Genomic DNA, 18,500 nt, shown 5'->3' with positions numbered 1-18,500 from the left:
TCGTAAAGCTCTCATTAAGGCTTATTAAAAGTCCATTTTTTTTAAATGCGGCTTTTATTTTTTAAATGGAATAGAATTCAGAAGAAAACGTATTAGAGTAAAACGGAACTGTCGTAAACTTCAGTCTGTGCTTTTTTATGAAACTCATTATGTTGCATTTGGAAAACACGATGAGAATCAGTGCTCATTTTGGTCATAAGAGAATATATTTGAAAAAATCCATAAAGAATAGCATCTCATCCAAATAGAGCTGTAAAATTATTGCAGAAACATGTTTATGAATATTTCTTGAGATGCAGTGACAATATTTGCAGTCACATTTCTTTGCCGCTGTATTTGTAAGGGATTTTCCTCACAAGTGTTTGTGGAGTTGTATGCCAAGAATAGGCAGGTAGGAGAGTTTGTAATGGCAGCTTCTCACTCTGGCAGCCAAGCAGCAGATTTTGTGTAGTAAATGACTAAAGAAAATTAACCTCACTGTAATTTTGTATGATCTTCTAATAGCATTGCAACCACTACACAATTAAATGCTGTTGGCACACTGATTCCACTAGTAGCATTATTATGTATTTATAAGTATCACTGTATTCCTGGCCTGGAGTAGCTGGTAGCCTTCCAAATCAGAAATGGTATACATTGGACAAGTTGCATATGAGAGCTTGTAAATTTGCTGCAGGAATTCATTTAACTCAAGACTGGTAATGCTTTGTTTTTTGAGATCACTGTTAATTCACAAAATGTACATTTTCTTGATAGACATTCATATTTCCTGATTATAATACTCAGAGTCTTTATCCAAGACTGATCTGTTATTAACTTCACTGTTTTCCTGATGCATTTTTTTTCTCTTCTAGATACATTTGAAATGGTTTCTGAAGATGATGATGGAAAATTGGTTTTTAAAGTAAATTACCACTACATGTCTCAGGTAAAAAATGCAAGTGATGCCAACAGTGCTGCCAGAGCCCGACGTCTTGCACAAGAAGCTGTGACTCTTTCAACATCACTGCCTCTCTCATCTTCATCCAGTGTTTTTGTACGTTGTGATGAGGAGCGGCTTGACATCATGAAGGTAATGTTCATTTTATTTCCCTCTTTCAGCTCAATATACAAGAAGATACAGAAGTATTTCATTTGTACTTTAGTTGTTATCTGAACTTCTAAACTAATATACTTGGTGGTATTTTAGTCTGATGATTTTTCAAGAACTTGGCGGGCATCCATCTACCAATAGAGGACTTTGTTAGCGAAGTAGACTTAATAGGACAAGGCTTGTTCTTCAACTGTTCTGAAAGGAAAAATGTAGTTTTGCTACTCCATTGCACTCAAAGCGTATCATTGCATACTACATTATTAAGTCAGTTAAAAGCAGTAGTTATGGAGAAGTACACTGAACACCTCTTGTCCTGAAGTTAGAAGGCAGACGTGATAGCTCCTTCTGTTTTGCTTTCCATTTGTAATCTGTAAGGAGAACTTGTAAACTGTAAGGATGTTAGCAGGGGGGCTTCAATTATCTAGACTACTGAAATGAACAGACTGATAGCCTGTATGTGAGGATGATATTTAATAATAATATCTGATAAGTTGCATTTGGAAATAAAAATGATTCCCATAACTTACAAAAAAAAAAAATCTCAACTGGATGACAAACGTAAGGGTTCTTTCTGAAAACTGTCTTTTTGCTTTCTTAACGTTGGTAGGTTCTCATTACTGGTCCAGCAGACACCCCTTATGCAAATGGGTGCTTTGAATTTGATGTGTATTTTCCACAAGACTATCCTAACTCTCCTCCACTTGTGAATCTGGAAACAACTGGAGGCCACAGTGTGAGATTTAATCCAAATCTCTACAATGATGGCAAGGTAGGTCAGCTTTACTCTTGTGAAACTGATGAAACTTCTCTCTTTAAGTTCTTTTGTGGTTTTCTGTCTTAAGTATGATAATTCTGATCTTCCAAGATTTAACAGGTTAAGAATGGGTACCTCAGTACCTGCTTCCAGTCATGTTTGCCCCCAGAATGTGGCATATTTTGTACTCTGGGTTTGGCAAACCTGGTAGTTTCTGCAAATGTAGGTTGCTCATCCAGGTGCTTTGTGATTGTGTGTGTGTGGAGACAGGACCTACCGGCTTGCAGCTGTGGCCAGCAAGGTTTAAGAAAAGGGCGAGGGTTGATCAGCAGCTTAACAGACCCCTCCATGGAAAAAATCTACCAGTTTGCCCAATGACTTTTTGAAACCCTGCATGTCTTCATCTATAACATTGCAGAGTAGTGAGTTCTGCTGCTACACAGTGAGTGGTATAGAAATTACTTTTCCATATTTTCTTAAAACTTAAGAAAATTTGCTCATAATTGACTATTAATTAAAATGTTCAAGTATGTGTAAGAAGCTGAGAGAGGTAATGCACGCTCCCTGAATTTAGAGGTGCTTGGTTTTTTTTTTTGGTCCTTTTACAATCAAATGATCAGCTGCTCCTGACATAGTTGAGAAAACTTCTGTTAAAGCTGGTCTTCAAATTATAATGAAAAATAATTAAACAATTTCAAATGGAAATGATCTCTAATCTGAATTGTCTTACAGATAATTTATTTTTAAAACCTTTATTAGCTGGAATGGACTAAAAAGCAAGCAATTTTGACCTAGAGAAATGTTCTTTTCCACTTTCCTTGCTAAGTTAGTCAGGCAGAGATCTATTTAGGCTAACTGAAGTACCCAGCATCCTTTTCATGGACAAAATGTGCTTCGTATCAGTTGCAACTGGTTGCATTTGCCAAGTACCTTGCGTGTCTCTGCATGCAAAAGTGCTTTTTCTTAAAGGGAAGGAAAAAATTATCCTTTATAAAAGTAAATGCAACTCTAAACAAAGGACTGAATAACTGTTTTGCTTTAAAAATACTAAAACTTTTGGAAATTATATTAAAAGATGAAGCAAATGATGAGCCCTTCCTAGTCCCCAGTCTCTATGTTGTGTGGCTCATTCTGAAGGTTCCAAAAACTTCACAAAAAGTCAGGTGTATGCCAGGGCGATGCAACTTCCATATATATTAAAAATAAGCGCATATGAATAGAACCACCAAAATGGTTATCTGTATATCTCCACTGAAGACCCTCAAAATAGCTTTGACTGTACCAGAGTGACATTCAACTTCTTTACTACAAAATGTTTATGGCCAATGTTTTTCCTTTTATCCACTACCTTTCATGGCTTCCCCTTGCTCAGTGTTTTCAGAAGCTGTAACGTTCCTTTCCGGTACCAGACACAGGAGTTTTTCTTAACATAAACACTGAATGTAATTCAAATTTGCGAGTGTCTATCTTTTTTCTTATGCTTAGCATTAAGTCATGGTGAATACTCTTATCTAGATTTCTTACATTTTGTCTCATTGCATTCCTTCTCTTTGATTGTTCCATTCTCTGATAAGGTTCAAGAACTCTATAGACTTGACTACAAAAAATTCAGATAAGTCGTAAGAGTTGATGAGTATTTTCAATTCCTTGTTAGTGTGACAGGGAGCACCTTTGGAATGCTTAGCCAGAATGATTTTCTTTAAAAACAAGAAGTGTTAGAGCAGTATTTAGAGAAGAAAATAGAGAATCAGATATCAATGATTCATTTGTTTTTGGAGCCACTAGAATCCATAAGTTTTCTTTGAAGAAAAGTAATGCATTTGTTTTGCTCTTTTATTAGCATGTGTTCTTCTTCCTTATCCTCATTACTTTTATCCACTTTAATTTCAAATTAATTTCATAGCAAATAAACTTGTCCTTTTCAATGAAGTTACACAAAAGTTTGTCCAGAAAAAAAAAAGGAACTTAATGCAATGCTAACATTTTGTTCTACCCAAGCAGAGCAAATTTATTATAATATTTATCTGTGGTATTAATCATGTGACCTTCTCAGGTATGTTTAAGCATTCTTAACACATGGCATGGGAGGCCAGAAGAGAAATGGAATCCTCAAACATCAAGTTTTTTGCAGGTGAGTATTTCTTGTTTCTCTTCAGTTTGTCACTGAGTAGTAAGTCTGTCAGTCTTAAGACTTTCTCATTGTGGTTTTACTCTGGAATTTTCTTCCTTGAGTAAGCAAAAAAATAAAACAGTTGTCCAGAAAATGTCTTATTGTGACATTCCTGTTCTGTAACTGTACTAACCTGTTCATCTGAAATTGTCTAAGCATTATTTTGCAAATGGACTGGAATTTAGTCCGCCTACGTACTGGGTCAGTAAGTAAGGTCTAATTGAGAAGCTGTATTATTAAATGTTGCTGTTTAGAAGATAAAAAGCCGCCACAATCAGTCTGATTTCCAAGGAGTTCCGAGCATGGGAGAATAAACTCACATCAGATTCATGGATGCAGGTAGATGCATCTGCATACAAGTCCTTCAGTGCACGGTGAAGGGGCTGTGGGGGAGTTCATAACAGTTGTTACTTAAATGTTATTGCACGGATGAAATTAATATGCTGTGAATGTTCAGCACTCAAGCCATTTTCACTTTCTCTTGAGGAATGCCTATTTAAGATGATTTTTTTTTTTTACTTCCACATGTAAATATCCTTTCGTTGTACCAGGAGCTGTGATGGGATCTAGTAATATTTGTTTACATATACCCAGGCAGTTGTATTTAGCAGCTACGAATGAACTAAATAACTGCTTGAATTTGTCAAAACGTGGAGTGAAAACTCAAAGTATACAAAACTCCCAGATCTTGTCTTCTTTCAAATATTTTCTTGTATTGGCAAATGCTGCAAGGTTGAGAAAAGCTGTCTCCCCTATGTGAGAATCACTTTAATGCAATTTTTTTGGAAAAAAAAATTTTTTTAATCAAATTATACTTTTGAAAAATGTCACAACTTTACACCAAAAACCAATCTTGTCTTATCTGGCAGATCCTCGCCTCTTTTACTCAGAAGTTAAATACGAATAGCTGATAAATTAAAACTAGTTAACTTTCGTAACAGGCCCAATTCAGTCAAATACAAAAACAGTTAATCACGAGTAACATCTTACTGATTTTGTGAGATTGCCTAGAAACAATTCCAACCGATTCCACATTTTTTGACTTGTGTTGTGGAAATCAAGAAAATTACATAGAACCTGGCTGATCTGAACACTTGCAACCCAGTCCATATGGGCACCTTTTGTTCAATGTATCAGAGCATCCAACTTAAACTTCTCAGGGAGCCTGAGAGCATGTTGTCTATTTTGATACTTCAGTGCTTTTGTAAATGTGGAGATCTATCCTCATAGAGGCTCACCACAGATCTTCAATCAGTTGCAACAGATTGTTCAGCATTCTTGATACCTGCAGAAGTGTATTCCTGAGAGGAGTCAAAATGTCTCAGTAATCCCACAAAATACATATGGTTAAAATTATGTGTAAGTGCGTGTTCTTAAGCAAACTAACCAGATGTGGATTTGTTAACATCAAATCAACAGAGAAAAAGATAACTCCTGTTTGCTCTTGTCTTGTTTGCTCTCTCATCATTCATTCTCTCTCTGTGCTTCATGAAAACTTCAACTCTTGTACAAACTGCCTTCTACATTCATACACGGTACCTTCAGTTCACTATCATCTACTGGTCTTCTAATCCACGTGCAGCCTGAGTGACCAGTTTTCTGTACTGACTGTCCAGCTATACATGAACTGAAATTGGCATGCGTTCTCATGGGGAAGACTTTGCGTTTTCCGAGGTTGTGCCTCCTGTTTTGGGTTAGAGAGCATCATTTAAAGGCTCCCAGACTGCATGATAATATTTATGCGTATGTCTTTATACAGGGTTGTTTCTTCTTTTTTCTGTATTAACATCACTGGTGTTTTCATGACTAATATTTAAATATTCATCTAGGTTTTGTTGATACTGCATTAGTAATTTTCAAATTGCACAGCAACATTAAAATATATTACCTCTTACCCTTGTACTAGTAATGTAATGTAACAAAATATGTAGTTATTTAAGAGAACCATCGTGCATTGTAGGTGAGTATGGTATTCTGGTGCAGTAGCTATGCACTTCCAGATTTTAATTCAGGGGACTCACCATCCTAGACAAAAAAAAAAAAAGGCTTATGTAGGCTTATCTTATAACAGAGTTCCTATGGGAGATACATAATCTCAAATGATATTCATTGCAGAGACCCTGTTCAGCTGTTGTGAGATGTTGCTTTTGTAAGCAATGATTTTAGTAAAGCCAGTCCCAAAACTTTGCATTTCTGAAGGCTGCAGTGACAGTAATTCTGTGGAACATGTATCAACTATTGCATTTGAACTTCACTGAACCATTTTCTAGCTCTGTTTGTACTGGATGCCATTCTTTCAATAACAATTCTCTGAAACCTCAGAATTTATCAGAAATTGTTATTTGTCTACAGTTTTGTCATCTTAGAACAGCAGTAAATCAACAAGCATTAGTTTCTTCTTTAAGCTCTTGCAAGGTACTTTGGTGAAACAGCGTTTTTTTCCTGTAGGTAGTACCCATTACAGATGGCTGAGATTATCTTACTCAGATTTTTTCACCATCACTTTCTTCACTTTCAAACTCTTCCATAATGTCAAGTCTTACTGGTTAATTTCTGTAGGTAAACTGGAGTATTAATTTACTTGATCCTTAACAACAAGCTTTTGATTGCAGGCAGAAATCTTTTTTTTAGGAACTTGATGACTTTTCTAGAACAGAAAGTTTCCAAGCTAGGAGACCCAACAAGTGATTATGGGATCCAGAGTTTATGGTGGGGATTTTTGTGCCACTTAAGGTCATGTGGACAAGATCCATGTAACTATTGTACGTACTAACCTAACTGGTTGGATGGTACCTTGTTTGCAGCTGCCTTTTTATGTGATCATAGCATGATGAGTCCCTTCAAGTTACTTAAAACACACTGGAACTGCTGCATAGTGTTAGACTCTATCAATGTGATTGTGCAGAAATACTTTGCCAGTAAGAGTAATTCAGGTGTGTACAGGCAAGCTATCATCTCAATAGCACATAGTCATTTGATTGACATAATTGACAAGTGAAGCAACATCCCATTTATTATATGAAGAAATCTAGACCTTTAGACTTCCCTTAATTTTCTCCTAAGTGGCCAATGGAGTTGTTATTCAAGTAAAAAGTAAAAATAATGGAGGGTGATCTTTTTATTCTACCAATACACAGAAAAACAGCAAGCTATTTTCAGGCATGTGACATGCTTTCCATACACTTGGATTTTTGACATGCTGTAGTAGGATCTTTCAATAAAGTTCAGTATAATAAAGACAATCCTTCTAAAAATATTTTGAAAGACTGCTCTGACTGAATGCTTTTATAAGGAGCATTGGCTTGTGGCTAGCAGTGAGGTAGCAGCATAGGGTGTGAAAAAAACCTTACAAGTGCATTTAAGTTTTGATGTTCTAGATAATACCTTTCTATAAAAGCAATGTTTGGGAGAGGTGAGCTCTCTGATTTCAATATTGCTGGGTGCTGTAATTTTCCACACAGCCATATAATTAGCATTTGGAAATGAGTACAAAGCATAGTGCCAATTGCGATAGCTTTCACAGAATGTGCGTGGTGCAAATTACCTTCCTTACTATCTCTGTAACCGTCTATTTTTGGTATGAGAAACTAACTTCTAAACCCTGGGATTTTTTTAATAGATTAAAGTCTTTTTATAAAGCATGTTTCAGAAAAGTTAAACTGGAAATTCTGAAGATACTTTGCTTGCTTCAAAATAGTCTCAATTGAAATTACTCTTGAATTGGGACAGTTCTGAAAGTACTTTGCTAAGTTACTAAGTGAATCCAGAGAAATCGGGTTTGTCTTCAGTTCTGAAAGTGAGTAATTTTGTGTCCATTCTCATTTTGTATGTCTTGGTTCTCCATCTAGAGCCAACTAGAAACAATTATTCTCTCAGAAATCATCTCTTTCCAACAGAAGATACTTGTGCTGGTACAAAAAGAAAGGAGAGGCACCTTGGAGAGTGATAGAATGGCTCTGAAGTAGGAGACAGAGGGCAGGGCTGGCTTTTACACTAGCAGAAAGCGTTCACTTGAATTATCTCATTGAATGTTCAGGTTTGGTTTCTTAAATTGAGCTTGGGGTACACATACTGAAGTTGGACTCTGTGTTCTGTAGGGAGTCAATTCAGTCTGGCTTTGAGATGCTCAAAACTGAAACATGTTCTGCTGCATTTATAGTCTTCACTTTGGTGCTTGATTTTCTTAGGTATTCATTTTGTGTTAGTAATCAATTATGGAAATCATATAGGGTGAGTTACAGGTGATGTTTTTGTGGCTCTGAAGGGTCATTTCACTTTGTTAAAGACTTCTGGATAGCCCTGAAATGCTAGGAAAGAAACACTGGCAAATTATTCAAAATGCTATTTCCAACCACTATTCCAATTGGTCTTGTTTTGAAGAGTTGCTGTTGGTTTGTGCAGCTCATTCCTGGTACCACATGGACTTGCTTGGAAGATTTTTTTTTTTTTTTTTTTTTAAAGAAGGCTCAGAGATGGCATCACCTACTGCAATTCATGTTATGTCTATATCTTAAGCTCTTTATGGTGAAGACAAAGCTCCACACTCTGAGAGATGAACAATTGAAGTATACTAGTGAAAACTGTAAAGATACTCCTGGATTCTACAAATAAACTGAGTAGAGGAATAAAACTGAGGAGTTAAAGTATAGCAGTGTTATCTTTAGTGACAGTCGGTGTTAAAATAGTCCAGAATTTATCAGGACATACTAGGTTATGATAACTGTCTAAACAGTCCTTAACATTTTCAGGTTTCTGCCATAGAAATGCGTTAAGCAATAAGTACATACATCAAGCAAAATGAAAACTTGCAATGATTTGTTAAGGGTTCCCATGGCACTTTCTCATTTTATTCCTTGGAATAGTTATTTGATAGCACAAGGTAGATTTCCTGTTCCAGATTCTAAAATACTGTGCAGTTTCTGCTTCAGCATAGTAAAATTGAAACTCTTCAGCAGAAGAGATTTCAACTTGTTCAGGAGTTGGCTTTGGAGAGCTGGTTGATTAGTCTCCTAAAAACTCAACAATTATGTATTCCAGTCTGTCAAGTCAAACAAGAGTGGCAGAAAGCCAGCATGAGTAAATAAGGAACTCCTGCCTAAGCTCAACTGCAAAAAGAAAGTACACAGAAGGTATAGGAGGGAATGGGCTTCTTGTAAGGAATATAAAGGCATTGGCCACATGGCTCAGAAAAATCAAAGCTTAGCTGGTGTTGAAAATGACTAAAGATCTAAAGATCAAGAGGGCCTTCATATTAGTATGTTGGCAGCAAAAGAAAGCAATGGGAAGTTGTGGTCCTGCTGCTCAGTGGAGCAGAAAATAGAGTGACAAAGGACATGGAAAAAGCAGAGGTAATCTCTTCATCATTCTTTAGGGCAAAAATTTGCTTTCCCATTTTCCGTGAGTTCCCTAGGTCTGTGAGAAAGAGGAATTGCCCACAACAGGGAAAAGAAGTATTCAAGGCAACTGGGCCTGCAAGTTCATGGAACCAAATCTCATGCATCATGGTAGCTAACCAGCACCATTGCAGATCTCTGATCTCTCATCTTTGAGAAGTCACAACTAGCATGGCAGCTTCCTGATGACTGGCAAATCTCCCACCACTGTCAAGATAGGCAAGAAGGACAGCTTGCTTAGCAACACAGGAGTCCTTGGGAGGATTATGAAACAAATCCTCCTGGAAGCTCTTTTCAAGTACTTTGAAGACAGTAGTTCATGTGGATGTACTGGGGTGAATAGAGCCTAATGAACCTACTTGATGTCTACAATGAGATATCTAGCTCTGCACAAGGGGAAAGCAGTGGACACAGTTTACTTTGACATCATCAAAACCTCTGATCCAGTCTCCTTCGGTATCTTTATAGCCAATAAGTGAGTTATGGATTATAAGATAGGGCGGAAAGGTGGCTAAACCAGTGGCAGAGAGCTGGGGAAGGTATAAAGAAGATGGAGCCAGATACCTCTAAAAATGCAGAGCAACGTGGCAAGTATCTAATGACATAGGATGGCACTTGGGAAATGTTGATTAAATATTAGGAAGAGTTTTTTCACTATGAGGGTGACACTAGGATAAGTGTCCAAGAGAGACTGTGGAATTTCCATGCTTTGAGATGTTAATGTTTGCTCTCTCTACAAGGGAAAAATATGATTTGGAGGTCTAAGTTGTAGTTCTTCACATGGTATATCTTTCCCAACATCCAACTTTGTAATCAAGAGATGAAGTTTTGAACTGTAACAATAAAACTGATGTAGAAAGGTATTAAGAAAGCTTGTTTTCAGTAAAGTACTTTTTCTTAGATTAATTGGTTACATTTGGTTGTTAGAAATCTCACACAGCATTTAAGTTTAAAATACTAAAGTTTTTTAGAGCTTGAGTTTGAAAGTAGTAAGGGAGTTGTTGGAAAAATTTCTGTCATTTTCCCCCCCCCCCCAGACAAAAACACATTGTAGCTATTAAATAGAAAACAGCTGGAGGATGAAATAAATTGCTTGGAAAGAATTAAGTACTGCATGGTTTTTTTCTGACTCAGAGGTGGAACTATTAACAGACCACCCAAAAACGCTCCAGCAATTGACTTTTTTGACCCAAATTAAACTGGAATATCAGTTTAGAGTTTTTTACTCATGACAATTATTATACATAGTAACAAATGCTTATTAAGGCCAAGAAAGTACAGTGCTGCATATAGTCAAATTTCTCTAACAGAGCTATTTAAAAATTATATATTTAAACTATAAAATTCAAAAAAGCAAAAAACAATTTATTTCCAGACACATGCAAAGGCCAGAAAATACACAATTCACCACAACAGCATTAGATTGCTCTTCTTCCTTATAGCGTTATAAATGACTATTTTCTTGCTGAGACCCAATTTGTGCAGAACATTCTGTATATTTTAATGTGTTTTTCTGCATTTTTACTTTTAAGTGTAATACAAGATAGCCATGGCTACCTCTAGTCAAATGCATGGCAGGGACGGGAGGCAATCTTTAATTTTCTACCTCAGCTCAAACTGGGGAATGCTAGTTTACATTTCCCACTGCACAAGCATGTGCTCTGTACATCATGATATGGCTTTGCTGAGCTAGATTGCCTGTCTGTGCAACAGTTTGAGCACATCAAGTACACAAGTACAAACAGAAAATGTCATGGCATCAAAAGAGCTAAGGATGTGGTTCCATGAGTAATGGTTCGTGGTAATATTAACTTTAGGTCATTCAACTCCTTATTGGCTGTTGCTTTGAAATAACTTACTATTTAGACATTGTGTCTTTGTAGTGAATAAAAAGACAGAGATAGTATGGAAAGCAGAAATGTTTCTTTGCTAGTGTTTCTACAAGAGGAAGTCTGTGAGAATGCTCCTCCTAAGCACAGAGCACAACTACCTAGTTGTTGGGGTACTGCCTTCTCAGAGAACAGCTCTTTGTTGCTGACATGGTATCTATGTGATGTAAACTATATGTTCTGCATGTTCCAAGGAAAAGAATGACTCCTTTCATACAAATTTGCAAACAAGACTCCCAAATTAAGGGATACCCCTAAGCTTTAAGTTATATCTAGGCTGGGAAGAAAGTCAGTTCTAGAACATTTGCCCAGACCTTTCTGGCAGTACCTCACACCTCAGTATCACTCTGAGGCATGTAATAAGAAAGGATCAAGAATTGTTGGTATGACTTGATAGAACAGCTTTCTTTCACAAAAGGTTGCAATGAGAAATGTATTGCTTTAAACATTTTATTTTGCTTATTTTTTATATTTTTAACTTAGTTTTTACATTTTCTAGGTGTTTGAACTAAATATGCGATAGTAAGCCTTACATTTTTAATGTGTAGTAATGGTTTCAGTTTGAAAACACCGACATTCCCTACTTGCAAACAGTCTGTACTGCAAGTAAGAATGCTTTGTCATAAGTGTTGCCGCATATAAGTAAGCAAAATTATGTATATTTTTAAAAGCACATGAATAGCAGTTCTAATACTCATGTTTTTTCTTTTAACAGGTGTTAGTATCTGTCCAATCTCTTATACTTGTAGCAGAACCATATTTTAATGAACCTGGTTATGAACGATCAAGAGGTACTCCAAGTGGTACCCAGAGCTCCAGAGAATATGATGGAAATATACGACAGGCAACAGTCAAGTGGGCAATGCTTGAACAAATCAGAAATCCATCGCCATGTTTTAAGGAGGTGGGCTTTGTGAAACTAATTAAATATCTTGGTCATGTCAGAATAGTCAAGGAAACTCATCTTTTAAACATGCTTGTATTCCTGTTCACAACTGCTTTTCAGTACAAACAATCACTGTTCAGTGACTCTTTCCACTGTTCAGTGGAATGTTGAGAGTGATGCAAATACTTGGAACCATGTCTTGCATGAGATGTCTGGTTTTTGTTTTATTCTCTTTATCCTCTGGCACAGCTTTCTCTGGAAACTGAACAGAACAAGAATGCACCTGGCTTTCACAGATCCCCTTCTGGGAAAGGGCTGTGTAAACAAGCTGTGAGTGACCTATAAGTCAGATTTGGTGCATAGGTTGATTAAAGCATGGTTCGTGTAGGTTGGCTCACTCTTAATGCCAGGTAGTGCCTTTTGCATCCAAGTGACACCTATTGATCAGCCCTAGAGTGGACATTTGGTCTTTGTTAATCGGCTTAGGTAACAGTGAAGTATTTTTCTATGAAACATGAACGTGAAGCATGTGTTAGGAAACATTTTAGATACACTAAAACAATGCAAATTGGAAAAATACTTCAAAACAAATTTTTAGCCTTCACGCTATTCATTAAAAAATGCGTAAAATAAATCTATTCCTTTGAAAAGAACTGTCTTGATGTTGATTGAGCAATACTAACCTTCAGCCATTCACACTGCCTTAAAAACAAACTTGAAAAAAACTGGATTGTTTATTTTTTTTTACTTGCCTGAAAATAGAATAAAACTCACTCAGAGTATCACAGAATAATTTAGGTTTTAGGCACCTCTCTCATTGTCCCTAGTCCAATTCCATTCCCAAAGTGAGTCCATTTAGGATTCTGGGGTTTCAACATGCATGGCAAACAATTCCAGGAGAAAAAGTGTGGAAGTTACACTAAGAGAATCTGTATGAATACTAATGCAAAATGGTTGATCAAACAGTCATTGCACAGTGCTACCAGCCAGTACTTAGAAAAAAAATGCATTTTGCTCTCGACCACGGAAATTCTCGCCACTTCTAAGTTGAGGTGTGGAACCGTGTAGTAGCGTCAACTATGCTTTCCATTGTTTGCATGCTAAAATACAAAAAAAATGTATAAGTATTTTAGGAATATTCACATTAGTAAGTGTGACATCTGAGTAAGAGGGTGGTCTCCTATCCCTTCCTTGCTATCCATAAAAACATCCTTTGGAATGCAGAAAGCTTCTCCCACTGAAATTACTCAGTGTCTAACAGAATGAGAAATCATGAACGTTTAACTTGTATAAGAAGTTAAGTATTCTGTCCATTTACAGATGGAAAATGATATACTATATACTCTGGTGTTTTGTATAATGCAGAAAAACATGGTTGCTATTCTAAGCTATTTCTTGCGTGTTTTACTCAGTATGTTGAAGACCATGATAATGCCATGACACCTAATAAAATAACTTCTGCTGATAGGTACTTTCTTATTTTTAAATGTAACAATTGCACTTTTGCAAAAAGTTTCTCCAATTGTCATCACTTAAAGTTACATGAAGATGTGATAAGTTGGTGAGCTCTGACAAGAACATTGCATCCTTCTCTTCCTGTACATAGAAATGAAGGGTATATAATTTACAAGATTTGATAATTGAATCCCAGTTTGCTGTTATGGCACTTTTGAAAAGAATCTTAAGACATTACATGATTATTCTGTAGCTTAGGTTTTTACTGCTTTCTATGAAAAAAAGCTTACAAGCTGACATCCTGCTGCTCTTCAGGAAGGTAAAGTAATAAAGTGTACCCAAACAGCGTTGTTTCAATGGAAAAACAGTCATTCCATGAGAACAGGGGAATTGCACATAGCACATCATTACCAGAAGACAGATGTTGAAAACAATAAAGCTTCTAGCTTCCTAAATGCAATATTTGTCACTAAGACCGAGCTAAACTAAACCACACAAAATGTAAAAGTGCAGTAACGTTAAGAAGCAGATATCAGCTTGCAGTGGTGTCTTGGACATTTGAAACTCCCTTCTGTGACCAGATAACAATTTTGCTGCACAGAAGAGAGCTGGCTAGCACTTAAAAGCTTTGGATCCAAAGCTATTTTGTTCTGGTTTAGATTACTGCCTGCATTTCCCAAAGTACAATTTTCATTTTTCCCCGTGTTTTCCTCAGTTTTTTTTTTTTTTTTTCCTCTGGAGGCTTTTAGGCTTGATTCTTTAGGATAGCATGATTAAATCCTCAAGACTGTGAGAAGAAAGTTGAAGCTATGATAGCTTGCTTCTAGGAGATGTTGGATGTATGATTGTATTTTTAACATACATGCAAGCTATGTGTGTTAAAAATACAATCATACAAGACTAAACATGGGGTCCTACCTAGAGCCTTACCAACTTATGAGAACTCCCTCTATGCTTGACTGAGTATATACCCCCTATCACTGTGAAGAGTGGCATTTATCTTTCTTTACATAGCACAAAAATAAAAGGAGATTATGCACTGAGAAACATTACATTTTTCATTGATGTAATAGCTGGATCTGTTGGAAGAATGCTACATGCAGTTTGTAGCCCGTCCAAATGAAAATAAGATCTCCGAGCGGATTATCTGAGCGTTTCTCTGAGAGAATAGCTTACTGTTATGAACGGTAAGGTTTTGTAGGGTTGTGTTAAGAATAATTGGAACGGTTACAATTCAGCAATACATTAACACTTGGAAGCTTAGGTCTAAGAAAGAATATACATCCTTCCACTCACACTATCTTCTGTCTTCTCTTCAGTGTCTTAAATGACAAGAAGACCCAAGAGATCTAAACTGCCAGTCTGTGGGAGTTCTTCCAAACTCCATTATGGATATAAGGAACGCATCCAGAATTGGAGTCTATTAGGCTTTCAATATGCAGTTTTTCCTTAGACGAATAGCTATATTCTCTAACCTCTAGAGGGAGAGATTATTTTCTCAATTATATTGCAGCGTTGCCAAGAACCCACTGTGCTCAATAAAAATTTCTGTTATGTTATTGTTTCTTTCACCAGGCAGAGTTTTAAAAATCTTTTTAAGGCAAAGCCAACACTAAGTAGAGTTTCATAGCTTTGTATGCTTTGTTGTTTGTTGGTGGTAGGTTTTAGTTTGGAGAGTTGTTTTTTGTATTTTGTTTCTTTTTTTAAACTCCATGCAGAAATACCAAAGTTTCTATGTGATCAAATACTGGCTCACAGCATGGGTGCAGCTCAGATACTATTGATAGGGAACTGTAGTGTCCTCAATGATGCTGCTCATGCCTAGAGAATGTAACTGTCATTGTTTATCTTTCTTACAAGCTGGTGATCCTTCTTCTCTATGCAGAAGCATGTTATTTTTCTGTGCTTAAACTGCTCAAAGGGTTTCTGCTCATCTGCTTTCTGTTCAGACAGCAGGCAGTCAGTAACAAGAGAAGATAAGGTGCTCATTAAAGAAGCATAGGTGGGAAGTATAAAACAGGGCAGTGAAAGCAACGATGAAAGCCCTAACGTTTTATCGTGAATCCTTGCACATATATTAATGTAAGCGCGCATATATAGTGCCTGCATACTAAGATCATCTTTGGACTGGAGAATATCTGACATTCCACTATCACTTTGCTGTTCTGCCATCTTACACCTCATTGTTCGGAGCTGAATTATCCTTAGAATGTTTTGTTTTTTTTCCGTATCCATTTGGACTCACAGGGCTCTTGCACGTTTTGTATTATTAAGTATATGGCTCTTAGATGAAAACACGTTTTTTCATCCCAAATATTTTCTTGCAGGTCATCCACAAACATTTTTACTTGAAAAGAGTGGAGATCATGGCTCAGTGTGAGGAGTGGATAGCAGACATACAGCAGTACAGCAGTGACAAACGGGTAGGCAGAACTATGTCCCATCATGCAGCGGCTCTCAAGGTGAGACTTGCTTTTATGACTTTGTTCTGTAAGCCAGAAATGATGAGTAGCAATTAAATTGTACAACAGCTGAGTTTTCTAATAACAGTGACTGAAAACCAAGATTTCGCCACTGTCAAAAGCTGAAGCATATGTGCAGGCCACTTTCTCAGTATTTTTTTTTTCTACAAGTAAGATCTTTATTTAGTTCTTGTCCTGCCTATTTCTCCATAAATATTTATATAAGGTATAAATATTTTATTTTGTTTATTTTGTTCTAAGGGTTTCATTGTTTGTTTGTTTTTATGACAAAATTGTTCTACAGCCACCCTTCAATAAAAGTGGAGTTTAATTCCTTTCCAGAAAACTGTCTTTTTGGAAATACAAACACAGTTAATAAAGTGTGATCCATTACTTTATAAATGTGCCTTATCCTTTGTTTTAAAATTTTTTATCAACACAGTTACAACTATTTAAATGTTTTCTTCCTTCCTAGGCGAGTAATATTATTTGTGTATCTTGTCTTCCACATTAACAACAGACTTACGTATAAACTATTTTTTATCTAACTACATGGGGAAATTTTAAAAGATTTTTTTTTGCTAGACTTGCAGTCCTTCAGTGTGATCGGTCATTAAAACCGTATTAGTTAAAATCTCCATGTATCTTTCTCTACAGCAGTTCTTATCATACACTCCTGAATAGTTTTGCCTGTGAACTACCTTTTCCGAGGCAGGCCAGTTTCTGTTATGATCACAGAACATAAATGTGTCTCGAATGCAAAAGAAATAGCACAACACTTACACTGATGCACTCATTTGCTACAGTTTTATGTGCTGCCTTTAGTTTGTCCTTAGTAGCACCTAATTACCGTCACTATAAGGAAAGTACCAGTCCTTAAATGAGAACAGTGAAAAAACCTTATCCAGGCAGTGAGATAAGACATTAAAACCTTTGCTACTTACTCCTTTTGTTGTCTTCTGTTCCCTCAAACTGTGAGAAGTCGTATTTTAACTGTGGTCTTCAGCACTGACTACTTCTTGTATATTTAGCGTCATACAGCTCAGTTGCGGGAAGAACTTCTGAAACTTCCGTGTCCTGAAGGATTGGATCCAGATGCTGATGACTCCGTGGAAAAATGCAGTGCCACAGGTTCAGAAGAGACTATGTTGCACGAACAGGTGAAACCCAGCAGCAGTAAAGATATCCCCGGTGATTTCAAGTTATGAGTTGCATTGACATGGACTTTCTAGACACAAAGGCTTTGAAGCACAAGCCAAATATGTCAATATTTGTATGTAAGAAGCTAATTATGTAATAGGCAATGAAACTGAAACTATACTATGCCCTTAAGGATATACAGTTTAATTCAAGATGATCTTTTATTTACCTGTACAAGAGTGTAAACTTTTTTGTGCTTTTATTTTTCAATTGTGAGAACCACTGATTGGTATGTTTAAAAAAGTTATGTATACAAGAAATGGATAAATCACTGATATATAAGGGAAAACTACCTTAGGAAAGAATGTTTACTGAATGTTTATTATTTTTTTTTACTTGTAGAGTGAGGGCGGTTGTAACAAAGAATATATATTGGTCATTCTTACAGCTACTATTTAAAGTCAGAAAATTTTCACTGAATTTGATAGATTTTACGTTTGGCCATATATTCATGCTCATATTTGATTCTAAAGAAAACCTCCTGTATACTTCAATAAAAGTTAAATGGACATGATCCCTCTTTTATGATTTACTGGTACATTTTTTAAATAAACTGCCATAAAATACGTGATAGCTGAAAGCTTGCACTTGTATGACTGAATTCATTGCAGTCAACGTATTTAATTTTATGCTTACTAATTCTAAAATGCAGTTGAAATAAATGCACATGGTTTTACCTCATGCCAAAATCTGGACTTCTGAATTCATCTTTTGTTTAGCTGATTTAAGCAAGCTAACAGTGTTCTAAATTTCTTAAGGGCTGTTGTGGAACAAAGTCTGTTTTCTGTTGAAATGTCTGATTTTTACATAATGATAATAATAATAACTGTACTTCAAGTACTGACGGGCTCATGATGTGCCATGTAGGACACTTAACGTTCTGTAGTTCTTGCTGCATAGGCTTAGTTCTGATTTTACTCTTGCAGCCACAGGTCCCTAACTAAAAAGGGATTTCCATGATTCGATTATCAAGTCTCGCTTTTAAAAATTAAGTGATAGTAATGCACGTTACATTAAGTAGTCCTTGAAGGACTAAAAAGATGATAGTGGTATTACCTCAGACTAAATGATCTGTTGTATTAATAATACTACGAGTGAGGTAAAAAAAAAAAAAAAGAAAAACAAATCCTCATTTTTGTTTTCTATTTGTTCTTTGTTTATAAGTATCACGCTGGAACTTTTTCACTTTTTGTTTTAC

The 18,500-nt window shown here is 36.2% G+C and overlaps 1 protein-coding gene across 11 annotated transcripts in view; it reads left to right on the top strand.

Annotated features, from left to right (window-relative positions):
- The window catches only part of BIRC6 (baculoviral IAP repeat containing 6), a 170,831-nt gene extending 152,840 nt beyond the window's left edge, over nucleotides 1-17,991 (top strand). For all 11 annotated transcript variants that reach the window (XM_015283766.4, XM_015283760.4, XM_419512.8 and 8 more), the window contains 6 exons: nucleotides 855-1,072; nucleotides 1,701-1,862; nucleotides 3,901-3,978; nucleotides 12,015-12,203; nucleotides 15,968-16,102; nucleotides 17,134-17,991. In XM_015283766.4, coding sequence (XP_015139252.2) covers nucleotides 855-1,072; nucleotides 1,701-1,862; nucleotides 3,901-3,978; nucleotides 12,015-12,203; nucleotides 15,968-16,102; nucleotides 17,134-17,310 — 959 coding nt within the window. In that variant the 3' untranslated portion in view covers nucleotides 17,311-17,991. The remainder of the gene's footprint in view (nucleotides 1-854; nucleotides 1,073-1,700; nucleotides 1,863-3,900; nucleotides 3,979-12,014; nucleotides 12,204-15,967; nucleotides 16,103-17,133) is intronic.
- The last annotated feature ends 509 nt before the right edge of the window (nucleotides 17,992-18,500 follow it).

This window comes from Gallus gallus, chromosome 3, assembly GCF_016699485.2.
Source record: "Gallus gallus isolate bGalGal1 chromosome 3, bGalGal1.mat.broiler.GRCg7b, whole genome shotgun sequence".
NCBI lineage: Eukaryota > Metazoa > Chordata > Aves > Galliformes > Phasianidae > Gallus > Gallus gallus.
The sequence above is the reverse complement of the archived record's forward strand: the minus strand, read 5'-3'. Positions and strand labels throughout refer to the sequence as shown.